At 44.3% G+C, this 15,861-nt stretch overlaps 1 protein-coding gene across 6 annotated transcripts in view; it reads right to left on the minus strand.

The window, feature by feature from the left end:
- LPP (LIM domain containing preferred translocation partner in lipoma) overlaps window positions 1–15,861 on the minus strand; it is a 601,703-nt gene that overhangs the window by 253,254 nt on the left and 332,588 nt on the right. For all 6 annotated transcript variants that reach the window (XM_082251182.1, XM_082251181.1, XM_082251178.1 and 3 more), the window contains one exon: window positions 12,791–13,438. In XM_082251182.1, coding sequence (XP_082107308.1) covers window positions 12,791–13,438 — 648 coding nt within the window. The remainder of the gene's footprint in view (window positions 1–12,790; window positions 13,439–15,861) is intronic.

The following is a 15,861-nucleotide window of genomic DNA, read 5'->3' on the forward strand; positions in this document are numbered from 1 at the left end:
AGTTAGAGTGTAGCTCTTTTTTTTAAATGATTGCTCACTCTCTGGCGATCGCGGCGACACCTCACGTGTGGTTTGAACAGTGATTTAATTTGCGGCTTGACTTCCATATGCGTTTTCTTTCGTGCGTGAGCTAACGGCGACGGGCACGGCTAAAAAATTTTTTTTCCAATTTATTTATTTTTTTCACTTTATCACAGGTTTTAAAAAAAAATAAAAATAAATCTGATCACTTTTATTGCTGTCACAAGCAATGTAAACATCCCTTGTGACAGTAATATGCAGTGACAGGTACTCTTTATGGAGGGATCGAGGGTTTAAAAGACCTTAGACCCCTCCACTACACTTCCATGTTTTCAAAACGCCACAAACGGCATTTTTGAATACACTCGTTTTTTGAATTTGCCGCCTTTAGCAGCAGAGAAACCCGGACGTGACGTCATGGATGCTGCCTCCGGGTTACGTCTTTGGAGACCCGAACGAAGCCGCATCCGGCTTAGATCGGGACTCCATCCAGCCGGCGGACGTGCCTTCTGGGTGCTCGGGTCTCCCGGTGGGACAGGAGACCCGGGCAAAGCCACGGAAGGAGGGGGGGGGACGTCCTCTCCCGCTCGCCGGGGTAACGACCGAGTGGCTCCCGAGCCGCATCGGTCGTTACCGCCGGAAAGCCAACCGCCGGCTCTAAACAATGGTACCGAGGTGGTGCCTCTAGCATCACCCCGGTAAAAAAACGCAAAGTCTGCCGACGTACCCCTACGTCACTTTGCGGTAAGTGGTTAAAGAAACGCAGTGTCGAAATATGGCCTGGTCAGGAAGGGGGGTAAAATCTTCTGGTCTTAAAGTGGATAAAAATACGCTCATTGAGAATTTTTTTGTCAAAGACATGTAGCTAAATACATTTTGGCCTAAATATATGACAAAAATTTAACATATTGGATATTTTTTAAATGTCAAAGTAGAAAATGTCAATTTTTCGCACAAAAGTTTTTGCTTTTTTTTTTTATTATTATCATTGAAAAAAGTGGCCTGGTCATTGAGCAGCCAAATCTTTTGGGGTTAAAGTGGTTAAAGAAAAGAATACAGTCCCTACAGTCAAACATGGTGGAGGTTCACTGATGTTTTGGGGTTTCTTTGCTGCTTCAGGCTGGATGTCTTGACCGTTTGCATGGCATAATGAAATCTGAAGACTATCAAACAGTTCTGGGGTGCAATGTAGGGCCCGGTGTCAGAAAGTTAGGTCTCAGTCAGAGGTCATGGGTCTGACCCCGAAGCACACTTCAAAAAGCACCCAGAAATGGTTTAAGACAAAGCGATGGAGAGTACTGAACTAGTCAGCAATGAGTCCAAATCTAAATCCCATAGAGCATCTGTGGGGAGGTCTAAAAAAAGCGGTTGGGAAAAGGAACCCCTTCCAATCTGAGAGATGTGAAGCAGCTGAGTGGTCCAAAATTCCAGTAGCGAGGTATAAGAAACGGATTGATAGTTCCAGTAAGCGAGGGGTGTGCTACCAAATATTAAATTAAATGCCAATAATTTTGTCCAGTCCATTTTTGGAGTTTTGCATGGAATGTGTCAGATTTGGTTTTTTGTTTCTCCACTTTTTTTGTGTCATACCAATACAAACAAAAGAAATAAACATGAGAATGAGAGTCGGTTCACACTGGGGCGACACGACTCTGTACTACTTTGGGGGCGACTTGTACATTCCCATGCACCACGACTTCGGAGCGACTTGCATGGACTTCACATAATATTAGAACGGGTCCTGTAGCGGTCAATGGATCGCGAGAGAGCGCGACTTGTCAGGCTGACAAGTCGCCTGACAAGTCGCGCTAGTGTGGACCGGCTCTGAATGCATAAACATTTGTAATTGCAACAATTTTCCAGGTGAAGTGTTGAAATATCTGACAGAAATTCAGGGGTGCCAATATTTTTGGTGATGACTGGAGCTTCAAAGTTCTTTATCATGAGGTTTTGGTCAAGTTAAAACAATTCTCATTGTATTTACTAAACTAGGCTCACACAGAACAGCAATCACCTGTAGCATGCTATGAAGGAAATTAAATCACCCTAGCACGAATCAATACAAAGACTCTTGATATAGAAAGGCACAAAAAGGAAAACAAAAAAAACAGGTGCTTAATTTCTGATATACGTTTTTTAAACCCCAATGAAGACACAAATTACCTGATTGTGAAGGACATTTATTAAAAATATAATTGTTAAAAGTCACAAATCTGCTTTCTGTCTTTTTAGGGCCTGGTTGAGTAGCACAGAATCGCATGATAATGAAAATCACGTTGTTTTCAAATGGTGTCTGTTCACATCAAACCACATCTAAGTAGCACTATATAAACGCACTAAGACTGCATTCACACCTGAGCATACTGCCTTTGTGCATTTTAACTGCGTTTTATGTGCAATTTTGGCTTTTTTTTGCACAACTTGCGTGTTTTTATACAATGTTTTTGAGCTTTAGCATTTTTTCATTAGCCAATAGAGAAAACTATCATATGCTGCTAGGTATTTCAGATTTTTTAGCTTTCATTTTTTTAATTATTATTATTATTAATATATTATTTATTAATTTTTTTTTGATAGGTTAAGGGGTAAGAGTTAAGGTTAGGTTGGGTTAGGAGTTGAGGTTAGGATTAGGGGTTGAGGTTGTTTTTTTGTTAGGGTTATGCTGTTTTTTACTACTACAATTCCTAATACTAAATGAATAAATAAAAGTAAAATAAATATACATATAAAAATAACAATAAATTAATAATAAATGTAATAGTTTGATACGAAGTAATAAAAAAATAATTAACCCCTAACTCATAAAAAAATAAATAAAAATAAAATATTAAAAACATAACTCAACACCCTAACACAAAATAACATTATTATTATTCGTTTTTTTCATATTTATATTATTATTAATATGAATAAATTATTTAAAAAAAATGTTAAGGTTAGGGGTTAATATGTATTATTATAGATGATTAATTTATTTTATTTAGGAGTTTTAGTTAATAGAGTATTTATTTTACATTTATTTAATCGTTTATTACTATAACATTTTTTAATTTTTTAATTTAAACAGAAAATTGTGCAAAAACAAGTGACAGATTGCGCAAATGCGCACATAAAACAGGCAAATGGCGCGTTTCTATTCATTTCTATGGGAATAAAAATGTGCCAAAAAACGCTCACACCTACCAATTCGAGCTACAAAAAAAGCTCCAGATTTTTTTTGAGCTTCAGGCGATTTGGAGTGGAGATGTGAACCAACTAAATATAGAATAATTTTTTTTTTTTTTTTCTCCAGCGTTTTGGAGCTTTGAACTGTGAGCCCCGGTTCACACTTGTGCGTGGTTCGCATGTAATGTCGGAGCGCACTGCTCCGACATTACATGCGATCGGCTGTGCGGTGCGAGTTTAGCCATACAAACTGTATGGCTAAATTCGCATCGCACCCGCAGCAAACACGCACAGGAGGCATTTTTGCAGCCGCATCAGGATCGGATCGCACAGCAGTTCACACTTGTGCGATCCGCTCCTGTGCGAACTGCACGATCGCACTGCGATATGCGATCAAACTGGGGGTGTCGTTAAGATTACATTGACACCCCCAGCGGATCACATATGGCAGTGTGAACTGCCGGGGGTGCGTGTGCGATGCGGGAACAGGCTGCGAATTCGCAGCCTTCCCGCATCGCATAAATGTGAACCGAGCCTGAATGGGGCATGAAAATCGTATCGCAGCAGTGTGTACCTAGCCTAAATGTTGCTTGTTTTCATTAGGTGCAAAACAAAGATTCAACTCAAGAACATCAAGCTTAAAACATCAGTTTTAAAAACTCCAACCATGATAACCTATAACATTTATATTGGGATCTCTTCAACCAAATATTTCTATATGGTCGCAAAGGAAATGGACAACCCTTTTCCGAGGCCCATCCGTGAGCACAAATGGGGAGTCTGACTTCCTAAAAGAATACGTAGCTGCCAGATACACCCTAATTGCCCGATCCACATCCAAGGCATGCAAAGCAATTTCGGATGTGTTGGCCTGGGAAACAGGGAAGGCAACACAATGTCTTCTTGCAAATGAAAATCAGAGACAACCTGAAGAAAGAACGACATACAGGGGTGAAGAACCACCAGTAAAGGTGAACGACAGGATAACGCAGCCAATTCCGACACCCTGCATGCAGAGGTGAAAGCCACCAAAAAGGCCACCTACTGTGACAGCGTAAGCAGGGGAATCTCCCAAAGATTCTCAAAAGGAAGCTTCTGGAGGACTGAGAGCACCAAATCGAGGTCCCAAGGCGGCAACAGAGACTGCACCAGAGGTGTTAAGTGCCTAACTCTCTAAAGAATAGTACGCACAAGGGAGTATGTGGCCAAGGGCTGTTGAAATAAGACCGGTAAGGCCGACACCTGACCCATGATAGTACTCAAGGCCAGTTTCTGCTTAACCCCGTTGAAGGAAGATCAAGATCCGAGCCATTAAACAAGAACGAGGATGAACTCCAAGAGACTCACACCACGTAATGTACGTCTTCCACATACGACAGTAGATCTTCTTAGAAGTAGGTTTGCTAGCTTTTAATAGCGTTAAAAACACTGGCTTAAGACTGTAAAGCAAGGTGGAAGATTGGTCCTTGGGACAGCAGATCCTCCCTAAGAGGAAGCTTCCAAGGAATGTAGGCCACCAGCTGCTCCAGATCGGCGTACCAAGCCTGGCGAGGCCAACCAGGGCCACCAAGATGACCAGAATCCCTTCTGCCTCGATCCTGTATAGAAGTCTTGGCAGAAGCTTGAGAGGAGGGAGTAAATCAGATGATACTGATCCCATGGGGGCACTAGCGCATCCGTGGCGTCCGCCAGAGGATCCCGTGACCGAGCCGGGAAGCCAACAGATCCACCTCAGGGATGCCCCACTGAAGACAACTGATGAAAACACCTACAGATGAAGGGACTACTCCCCTTGAACCAATGCCTGCCAACTGAGGTAACCCTCCGGCCAGTTTTCCACCCCGGGAAAGTGTACGGCGGAGAGGGCTGGAAAGAACCTTAAAATGACGGCTTCCTCCAGAGCCTCAAAGACACTTCTTGTGCCCCCCCTGGTGACTGACATAAGCCCTGGCCATGGCATTTGTCCAATTGAATATGCACTGGACATCCCTGAAGACAATCCTTCCAATGCTCCAGGCACAGTCTGATCGATCGGAGTTCCAAGACATTGTTCAGTAGTCTGGACTCTTCCAGTGTCCAGATCCCCTGAGCCGAATATTTGCAGAGGAAGCCTTCCCAACTGGACAGGCTGGAATCCGTGGTGACCACTGTCCAATACAAGGAAGGATTTGCTTAGCCAAAGCGCCAAATAACGAAGCCACCCTATCAGGGACTCTTTCGTTCCCTGGCTCAGCAGGGTCCGATCGTCCAGAGACTGCAGATTCTTGTCCCATTTGGCAAGAATCTCCATGCAGAGACCTTGTATGGAACTGTTAAAACGAAACCGTCTTAAAAAGGTAGACACCATCAGGCCCAGCATCCGCATGCAAGTCCGGAGGGATGACCATCTAATTGCAGCCTGTAGTTTCTGGAGTTTGTACAGAGGAAGGAGCCCTCTAGCTAAGGCCGAGTCCAGAGTCAGATCCAGATAGTCCCACTTGTGGACAGAACCAGAGCAGACTTCTGAAAATTGAGAATTCAGGCAAACTCCCTCAAGCTTGTATGGTGATTTCCAGGTTTTCCACCAGAGCAGGAGACTACACTCGCAGAAGGAGGACGTCCAAGTAGCCTAGTACTGCGATCCCCCATTGGCATAACAATGCTGGTACCGGGCGATCAGAGGCGAGATCAAAAGGTAGCGCCACAAACTGATAATGCTCCTCTCTGATGCAGGGAAGCCACCACCGTGCGAACGGACTCTATTCTGAACGTCTGCACCCGCAAAAAGCAGCACAGCGCCTTGAGGTCCAGAATTAGACGCACCTTCCTTCCTGGGGACTGTAAACAGGTGCGAGTAAAAACCCTAAAACTTTCAGAAAGTGGAACCGGGACCATCACCCGTAAAGTAAATAAGTCTTGCACATCCCCAAAAAGAGCCTGCAAGCGGTCCTGGGACAGTCGCACGTCGGATGGAAGAGCCTTACCGGAGAGAAAAACTAAACTTGATCTTGTAGCCGGACCGAATGACCTCATGGACCCACCTGACTTGTACCAGGGGAGTCCATGGGTCCGGGAACCAGCGAAGACGTTTCCCCCACCCCAGATACGGGTGAGGGTGCACCTTACTGCTGAAGGGGCCTTGTCCACAGGTCTGGAGAATCATGCACTTGACTTGCCAGACCAAGTTCGCTTAAAAGTTCAAGATTGCGCCTGCTACAGATGGTGCCTGTGAGTGGAGAGCGGTAACTACCGGCTTGCGTTCCACCAGGCTCCCAAAGCGTGCAGCGTGCGTGTGTAAAGGGAATGCACGCTCAGGGAGCCTGGTGGAACGGAAGCCGGTAGTTACCGCTCTCCACTCACAGGCACCATCTGTAGCAGGCGCAATCTTGAACTTTTAAACTTTTATTGTACTATGCAATAGCAATACTTAATAAAGGCTACTTTTTAACGGTACTCCACTATCTGGAGCACTTTATTTTTCCCTAAACCGGACCCTGAGGATCGAGGATATCCAGGAGAGGGATCCCGGACCGCAGGGGGACTACAAGGCCCAGCAGTTACCTTTCCAGGCCCAGGAGGTCATAAAGCCCTGAAGGTCTTTTTACCTTATGGTACTTACGACCCACTACATCTGGTGAGTGCATACCCCCCATTAATCCATAATAATCACGCCTAAGTACCAGCAGTTGGACTACTGAAGGACTCAGCACTAAGCACCTGCACTTTACCTACCTGGCACTGAAGTTTTCTATTTATGCACTAAAGTCACCTATGCACAGATAAACTGCAGCCCCTGGACCAGCAGCCCCTGGACCTGGTCAATGAGCTCAGCAAAGGCAGGTGAGTGCCAAAGTAAACCTGCGCCTCCATCGCAGCTGCATCAACTTTAAGTCTCAAGCACAGAAACAATCAGTGCGTCCATTGGTGCCTTTTCATGTGCGGCTGCTGAATCGGAGGAATCATCCTCACTATCTGAGAATTCAGGACGTGTGGTCGCAGACCCAGCAGGGTGACCCATGTCCACAGTGGCCAAATCAGATTCAGGATCACCCGGTTGCCAGTCACAGAGCACCAATCCATCCGCACCAAACTGCAAAAAACAGGCATCTCACCCACCAGGAGAATCTGCACTGCACGACCGGTGATCAGGAAATGAAGGATCCAAGACTCAGCACCAGGGGATGAGGAGCGGTTCCCACTGCTAAAATCAGCAACTAGAGGGCTCCACTGTCATGGCCGCCGCTATTTTCAATGGCAAACCACTGAAAAATGACCTCTGGACTACACAAACATGGCCTCCGTGCATTGAGCACACAGGCTACAAGATAATGGTGGCACCATGAGGTTCCCAGGGACCCAGGAAGGATTCCTACAGGCCCAGGTAGGACGGGGGGCCCTAGCAGGAGCCCCCACCAGGTACAACCCCCCCCCCCGCGCATAGCCGATTATCTGGCCGTCAGCGGTGCTACCCCCCGCCCCCATCACCAGCATAGCAGCCACGACTCACCCCAGGAGGTGGACCAGACTACCCACACAGCCCCAGCATAAAAGGAGAGGGGGTAGGATGGGAGGACGAATGAAGGGAGGTGCCTGACGGAAAGGAGGGGAAGAACCCGGGGCTCCAACCGTCCCAAGGAGGGGCACACATCCACTTTAAAAACCTCCAGGGGGAGAGAGAGGGGAAAACTACGCACCATACCAGGAACCATTGTGCACCATTCCAGAAAGAACCTCCTCGCCATCAAAATGGGGGGACTGTCAGCAAGGAAGAACTCTGCGACTCGGGCCGAGACCCCGGTCATATGCAACCTCGAGAGGGGCAGCCACTGTCCAGTGGGGCTAGGTCGCAGTCGACCTAGCATGGAGCTAAGATCTGCGCAGCTCGCAGGCCAGACTGGGGTGACTAATGGATCTAGATTATACAGCCCATCGCACAGTCCAGCAGCTGATTGTAAATCTCACATGAAAAAAACAAGAGAAAAATTCTATCTAAAAAGAAAAAAATTGCCAGGACCAGAGATCCCAGCAAGGAACTAGATCCTTACTCCTGACTAGGCAGAAAAAAACGAAGTATCTATAGCAGAGAGATGTAGTATACCCCCTGGGACTGCCCATAGTTGTAGCCAGACTTTTTTTCTGCCTAGTGCCCTACTCCTGTAAGGGGCAGTATAACCCAATGGTTAGGAAGATCAGGAGCTGTGTTTGTCAATGAATGAAAGAGAAACGTTATTTGTCGAAACACAAAATTAATATTGATCTTTGCAAGCATATTCTTGGTGTATTACAGGTGTGTGTGGTGGAAATAGGAGGACAGAAGTTAAATACAGTAGAACAGGGGTATTGAATTAAAATTCACGGAGGTCCGCTTAGTAAAATCTTCTTCCAGCGGAGGTCCGAATCACGTTTGATTGGAGATCCTTTACATTACAGCACCCTCTCCTAGGCGTTCCCATCTCTGCAGCTGGGGGAACGCAGGTGAAATTGCACATGTTCCCGGCCCACAGAGGAACACGCCACACTTCAGCACAGCTTGGTGCTGCGCAATTTAAAAAAGGACCAGGGACTTGTTTTCCTGCATTTCTAATGGGTAGTGCAGCCCATTAAAATTTATGGGCTGACCTACCTGTGACATGCGCAACCAAATGTGCATGCACAGATCTGAACTGAGCCCCATATCACAATCCCATCCTTGCATCAGTTCCACAGTGTCCACTGCACATCACAGTTCCCTTTCTTTCACATCAAGATCCCCCCTTGTGTTCTCATACCCCCTTAACATCAACACCCTTCTTAGCCCCCTCATTACAGTACTCATATCCCCCACATTGCCCTCAGCCCCCCATTACAGTACTCATATCCCCCACATTGTCCTTAGTCCCCCATTACAGTACCCAACTCCCCTACATTACTATCCTCAGCCCCCCAAAAAAAGTATTTAGCTCCCCCACATCACAGCCCTCAGCCCCCACACACATCACAGCCCTCAGCCCCCACACACATCACAGCCCTCAGCCCCCACACACATCACAGCCCTCACACACATCACAGCCCTCACACACATCACAGCCCTCACACACATCACAGCCCTCACACACATCATAGTCCTTAGCCCCCACACACATCACAGTCCTCAGCCCACACACACATCAGAGCCCTCAGCCCCCACACACATCACAGCCCTCAGCCCCCACACACATCACAGCCCTCAGCCCCCACACACATCACAGCCCTCAGCCCCCACACACATCACAGCCCTCAGCCCCCACACACATCACAGCCCTCAGCCCCCACACACATCACAGCCCTCACACACATCACAGCCCTCAGCCCCCACACACATCAGAGCCCTCAGCCCCCCACACACATCAGAGCCCTCAGCCCCCACACACATCAGAGCCCTCAGCCCCCACACACATCAGAGCCCTCAGCCCCCACACACATCAGAGCCCTCAGCCCTTACACACATCAGAGCCCTCAGCCCCCACACACATCAAAGTCCTCAGCCCCCAGACACATCAGAGCCCCCTTCTTTGCAGTACTCAGTGTCTCTCCCCCTTCCTACAATACGTCTCCCCTACCTTACACAGACAGGAGGACTCGAGGCATAGCAGGTCTGAATGGAGGAAGGAGGCTGCAAGATGGTGATTGGTTGCTTAGATTGCCATTCATCTTGGCAACCAATCACTGGCTTGCTTACCTGTGGCAGTTTCCGCCCTCCCTCCAGAACTGTCCCACCTCACGCTGTCGGCTCTGCAAAGAAAGCATGACAGCTGAAAGTAGAACAGGCTCTTAAATGGCATGACTGCTGCGGTCCGGGAGGGAGAGTGATGGGGGCCGAACTCGGACCGCCATTTAGTGATGCCTGCAGTAGAATGTGCATAAAGAGCATGTTCGCTATATTTGCTCCCTGTCTCCATAGCCACAGAGAAAATGAATACAAGATGACAGTTACTTGATCTATTCAAGCAGACACATGTCAACAATTCTTGGTGGGAATACCATTTAATACTGATTTCCCCTTAAATAAGTGGTAATATCAAAACTTTCTCACACTATTCACCAAACCTTCCTTCTCTCTACAGCGCTAAAATGAGTGGTCTTAAGAGCAACAAGTTCACGCCGTACACATTTGAAATGCAACCAGTTACCACTATGTACAAAACTTCAAATGCCTGCCCTTTCTCTAGAGTCTACTTATCTTCTTTAGTAAGCAACATACAGTGGGTACGGAAAGTATTCAGACCCCCTTAAATTTTTCACTCTTTGTTATATTGCAGCCATTTGCTAAAATCATTTAGGTTCATTCTTCTTCCTCATGAATGTACACATAGCACCCCATACTGACAGAAAAACACAGAATTGTTGACATTGTTGCAGATTTATTAAAAAAGAAAAACTGAAATATCACATGGTCCTAAGTATTCAGACCCTTTGCTCAGTATTTAGTAGAAGCCCCCTTTTGATCTAATACAGCCAGGAGTCTTTTTGGGAAAGATGCAACAAGTCTTTCACACCTGGATTTGGGGATCCTCTGCCATTCCTCCTTGCAGATCCTCTCCAGTTCTGTCAGGTTGGATGGTAAACGTTGGTGGACAGCCATTTTTAGGTCTCTCCAGAGATGCTCAATTGGGTTTAAGTCAGGGCTCTGGCTGGGCCATTCAAGAACAGTCACGGAGTTGTTGTGAAGCCACTCCTTCGTTATTTTAGCAGTGTGCTTAGGGTCATTGTCTTGTTGGAAGGTAAACCTTCGGCCCAGTCTGAGGTCCAGAGCACTCTGGAGAAGGTTTTTGTCCAGGATATCCCTGTACTTGGCCGCATTCATCTTTCCCTCGATTGCAACCAGTCGTCCTGTCTCTGCAGCTGAAAAACACCCCCACAGCATGATGCTGCCACCACCATGCTTCACTGTTGGGACTGTATTGGACAGGTGATGAGCAGTGCCTGGTTTTCTCCACACATACCGCTTAGAATTAAGGCCAAAAAGTTCTATTTTGATCTCATCAGACCAGAGAATCTTATTTCTCACCATCTTGGAGTCCTTCAGGTGTTTTTTAGCAAACTCCATGCGGGCTTTCATGTGTCTTACACTGAGGAGAGGCTTCCGTCGGGCCACTCTGCCATAAAGCCCCGACTGGTGGAGGGCTGCAGTGATGGTTGACTTTCTACAACTTTCTCCCATCTCCTGACTGCATCTCTGGAGCTCAGCCACAGTGATCTTTGGGTTCTTCTTTACCTCTCTCACCAAGGCTCTTCTCCCCCGATAGCTCAGTTTGGCCGGACGGCCAGCTCTAGGAAGGGTTCTGGTCGTCCCAAACGTCTTCCATTTGAGGATTATGGAGGCCACTGTGCTCTTAGGAACCTTAAGTGCAGCAGAAATCTTTTTGTAACCTTGGCCAGATCTGTGCCTTGCCACAATTCTGTCTCTGAGCTCTTCAGGCAGTTCCTTTGACCTCATGATTCTCATTTGCTCTGACATGCATTGTGATCTGGAAGGTCTTATATAGACAGGTGTGTGGCTTTCCTAATCAAGTCCAATCAGTATAATCAAACACAGCTGGACTCAAATGAAGGTGTAGAACCATCTCAAGGATGATCAGAAGAAATGGAAAGTTAAATATATGAGTGTCACAGCAAAGGGTCTGAATACTTAGGACCATGTGATATTTCAGTTTTTCTTTTTTAATAAATCTGCAACAATGTCAACAATTCTGTGTTTTTCTGTCAGTATGGGGTGCTATGTGTACATTCATGAGGAAGAAGAATGAACCTAAATGATTTTAGCAAATGGCTGCAATATAACAAAGAGTGAAAAATTTAAGGGGGTCTGAATACTTTCCGTACCCACTGTATATAAGTTGAGTGATCTGGATGCAGCCAAGGATTCTCATGAACCAACATATAAAAAAGGCCGAATGTAAGAATTCATTTTTCACCCTTTGATTACACATTTTTACTGTAGTATGCAATGACCATAAACAACAAGATGAAAACAAGCAGCACAATACATTTTCTAATACATTGCAATGTATGCACTCACCTGACTGCAAAGCTCCAGCTAGTCTTTGCTTCAGGGTAGGGCAACAACACTGCAGAAATCTTGCTAGTGCCATAGAGCAGTGATGGCATCCCAGTTGCTTCCATAGCTCTAAGGCTTTGTTGGCTGGGAAAAGTGTTTACAACCACCAGCCAGAGTTAGTGTTAAAACGGATTGGTTTAGGAAAGACCCCCTAAAGACTTTCCTAAACCAATCTGTTCAGGGATTATGGTAACACTATACCCTAGGTTGTATACACAATTATTTCAGAGTTAAAACGGATAGATCTGGAGTTTTGAGGTCATGTGAACGCATAGGAAAACATGCAAAAAGTTATTTACAGGGAAAATCAGAGCAATGTGGAGGAAATATTTGGATTATTTTGTAGCTTTTTCTTCTACTTTAAAATGTTGACATAAAAAGCTGTGACAACAATGGTGAAAAGTAGATCGATGTTAGCGGTTTACCTTATATATTTAAAAAAAAAAAAAAAATTTAACAAGACTGCTGTGAAAAAAGTTAAAATTTGTATATGTTATTATTAATCTGCTTTATGGATTTAAGAAAATGAAAGGCTTTTTCATTTCCTACCTTTGTTTGTGGCGGCAGTGGTGGAACATATGGTTGATCAGTAATATAAGTCTTCTTACTGTTAGCAGAAGGATATGATCCAGGAGGTTGCTGGCCTACAGCAGGTGTTGAAGCATAGGATGGTTCTGGTTTCCATCCTCCTTGGTGGGCATAGGGAATCTCAGAATTGTTTCTTCCTCCATAGGTCTGTGTTGGTGGATAGTAGGGATCTTGATACTTCACCTGGTTGCCCTGGGAATAGCTATAGCCAGGGTCTGCATAGCGTACAGGCTGGGGTGGAACATATTCAGGTTCACGTGGAAGTGCAGATTTTTGTGGAGCATAATACTGGTTTGGAGCAACATTATAGGGTTGTCCTGGTTGAGGACCAGGTGGAACATACTGGGGGCTGGGTTGAGCAGACTTAACATTGTATGTTGGTCGGTTAGGAGTGGAAGCAGTGGCATAAGGGGCAGGAACTGGCTGAGACCTTTGGGTTCCAGGTGACCCAGCAGGGGCTGGCTGGGATGTAGACTGTGGTTGTGGTTTGGCTGCAGATTTCTTTGTTGCGGTCAGTGGAGGCTGATTTGGAATAATCATTCTCTTATGGCCTGTTACTGGAGTTCCTGAGGACGGATGAGTCAATGTCCCAGTATTGGACCCAGAAACCTATAACAAAAAAAAAAAAAAAAGAAGTATTAGGTTATATTATTGAAGATTGAATATAAAAATTGTTTTTACCATAAAAAGAACAAAACATCCTTATGACACAGTAGTAGTAAAGGAAGCCATCTCTGGACCAAACAAAACTATAATATTCATTGCACCAGTGACAATCACAGAAAAGCAATGAAAGATTAGCTTATATTCAGCAAAAATTAGGAATAATGAGAACAGTCTGGAGGTACACTTAGGTAATTTTTGGACGGGAATAAGGTTATACTTAGCCTTTTCGGTACAATGCATACTCTGTCTTTAGTATTTCAACTTAGCTAGGAGCAACTGTATGGTAGAACAATAAAAATTGTGTTTGAAAAATGTCAGTTCTAACTATGGTGTACTTTTATGAACGGGTGAATTTTTTTCTCTGTTGGCTTCTCTACAGTTCTCCGGGGAAAATGATCACATCTGGCACCCATTTTATGAATCGGAGAACTTCAGTTCGCCCAGGGTGATCAGAGGAGAACTGTTTTCTCGGAGATCTGTGTAGAAGTCAATGGGGCGTCTGTAATCTCGTGAGACAAAGCGAGATTACAGTAGTATGAAAATCCCTGGCGCGCTTTAACAAGCAGTGATAAATTATCACTGCTGAGTACACGAGGTTAATAAATAGTCCCCTTACATAAATATATATATATATATATATATATATATACACTGAATACACACACACACATACATTGTATATATATATATATATATATATATATATACACATTAAATATATATCTACATGTATGTGTGTGTATATATATATATATATATATATATATATATATATATATATATATATATATATATATATACACATGTATATATATATACATAAATATGGCAGGGGGACATGATTACTGTGTTGGGGGGTCTGAACGAGGAAGAAGGAAGTCCATAATCTTCCTTTTTCCCCCTCAGTTCTCCCCCGATTCTGTCTTCACTCCCCGCTTCACAAGCTCCAGGCTGGTGAACCCGGGAGTGTGAATTCTGACCCAGATCGCCAGTGAAGTGCGGGGATCGCAGCTTCATAGCCTGGCTGTTTCTGTGTCAGTCAGTCAATGACAGATTCCCGTGTGAAGAGATGATCAGCGGAGAACATGTTCTCCCCCGATCATTTCTGTTTCATAAACTGAGAATGATCGGAAAAGAGCTGTGATCAGCAGGATCACTGGTCATCTCAGTTTCATAAAAGGACACCTATAATTGTTTACTGAAAGCTAAAATATTGATATATAAATGGTGACTGCATTCATATCTTTTTCGTACCATTCAACTAGCCCAGAAGAACACTTTGCAGACCTACCATCACGGGCACATGATGGCATAATGATTAGATAAGTCAAGTTCTACACAGAAGTTTCAAACTGAGGCAGTTGCTTATAGCAACCAATCAGAGCAACATATTGCAAAAAAACAGGGAATCTGATTGATTGTTATATACTCCAAGTTTCATAAATCAAACACACATTTACATTTATTACATCACAGAGACACAGGGAAGTAACAAATACATTATCTTTACTTAACGTAAAACAGCATGTGGTCAATGACCATTGTGACACGGGCCTTCTATTTAAAAGATATAACGAAGGCAAATCAACAAATACAGATCACTACATTTAACACCATTTTTAGACAACACTGTTCTTAAAAACTTGTGAGATGTTTTATTTCCAATGGTAACCACCAAAAAAAAGCTGTGCAGGGGAGTGAGAAAGGGGCTAATCTGTGGTTGCGGTTTCTAGTAAACTTACAATACATAAATTGAGCATACTTTTTACATATGTTCCCAATAACAAACCGATAATACAGCCAATCAAAAGCTACAGTGCAAATGAAAGCTGAACAGTCCTCAAAACTCTCAATCGAAATACAGCAAAATGAACATCAGAAAGGGAACTTGAAATAAAAGCATACTTAAGAATGTCATTTTTATGAGGATAACACATGAAAGCTGTTGGTTGTAAAAAGACAATGAAAGGTCATAAAACACCAAATTTGGGAACATCCGTCACCATAGCAACAGTGTATAAACATCTTCCACTTAACGTGGTCTAGGGTGCCAGGGACACTATGTACCAAGTAAGATTCTTTGCTGCTAGAATATATTCCTATAAAAATACAAAAAACAAAAAGACAAAAAACAAACATGTTGTCTGCTTGCTGGCTACATTTATTTATATGTGGGATGACAACTATTGATTGAAAAGCTGCTATACTACAGATCATAAAGTAGTCAGGCTTTTAAGATAGAACATATAAAGCAAAACCAAGTAGTGTAGATAAATACATTATATAATTCAATTATTAGCTTTCTAAACAAAGAAAGGCAAGTGCCAACATGACAAAAAAATCTACAGGCATACATAAAATATTGT

This window comes from Pelophylax lessonae, assembly GCF_965119305.1.
Source record: "Pelophylax lessonae genome assembly, chromosome: 3".
In the NCBI taxonomy this organism is placed as follows: Eukaryota; Metazoa; Chordata; class Amphibia; order Anura; family Ranidae; genus Pelophylax; species Pelophylax lessonae.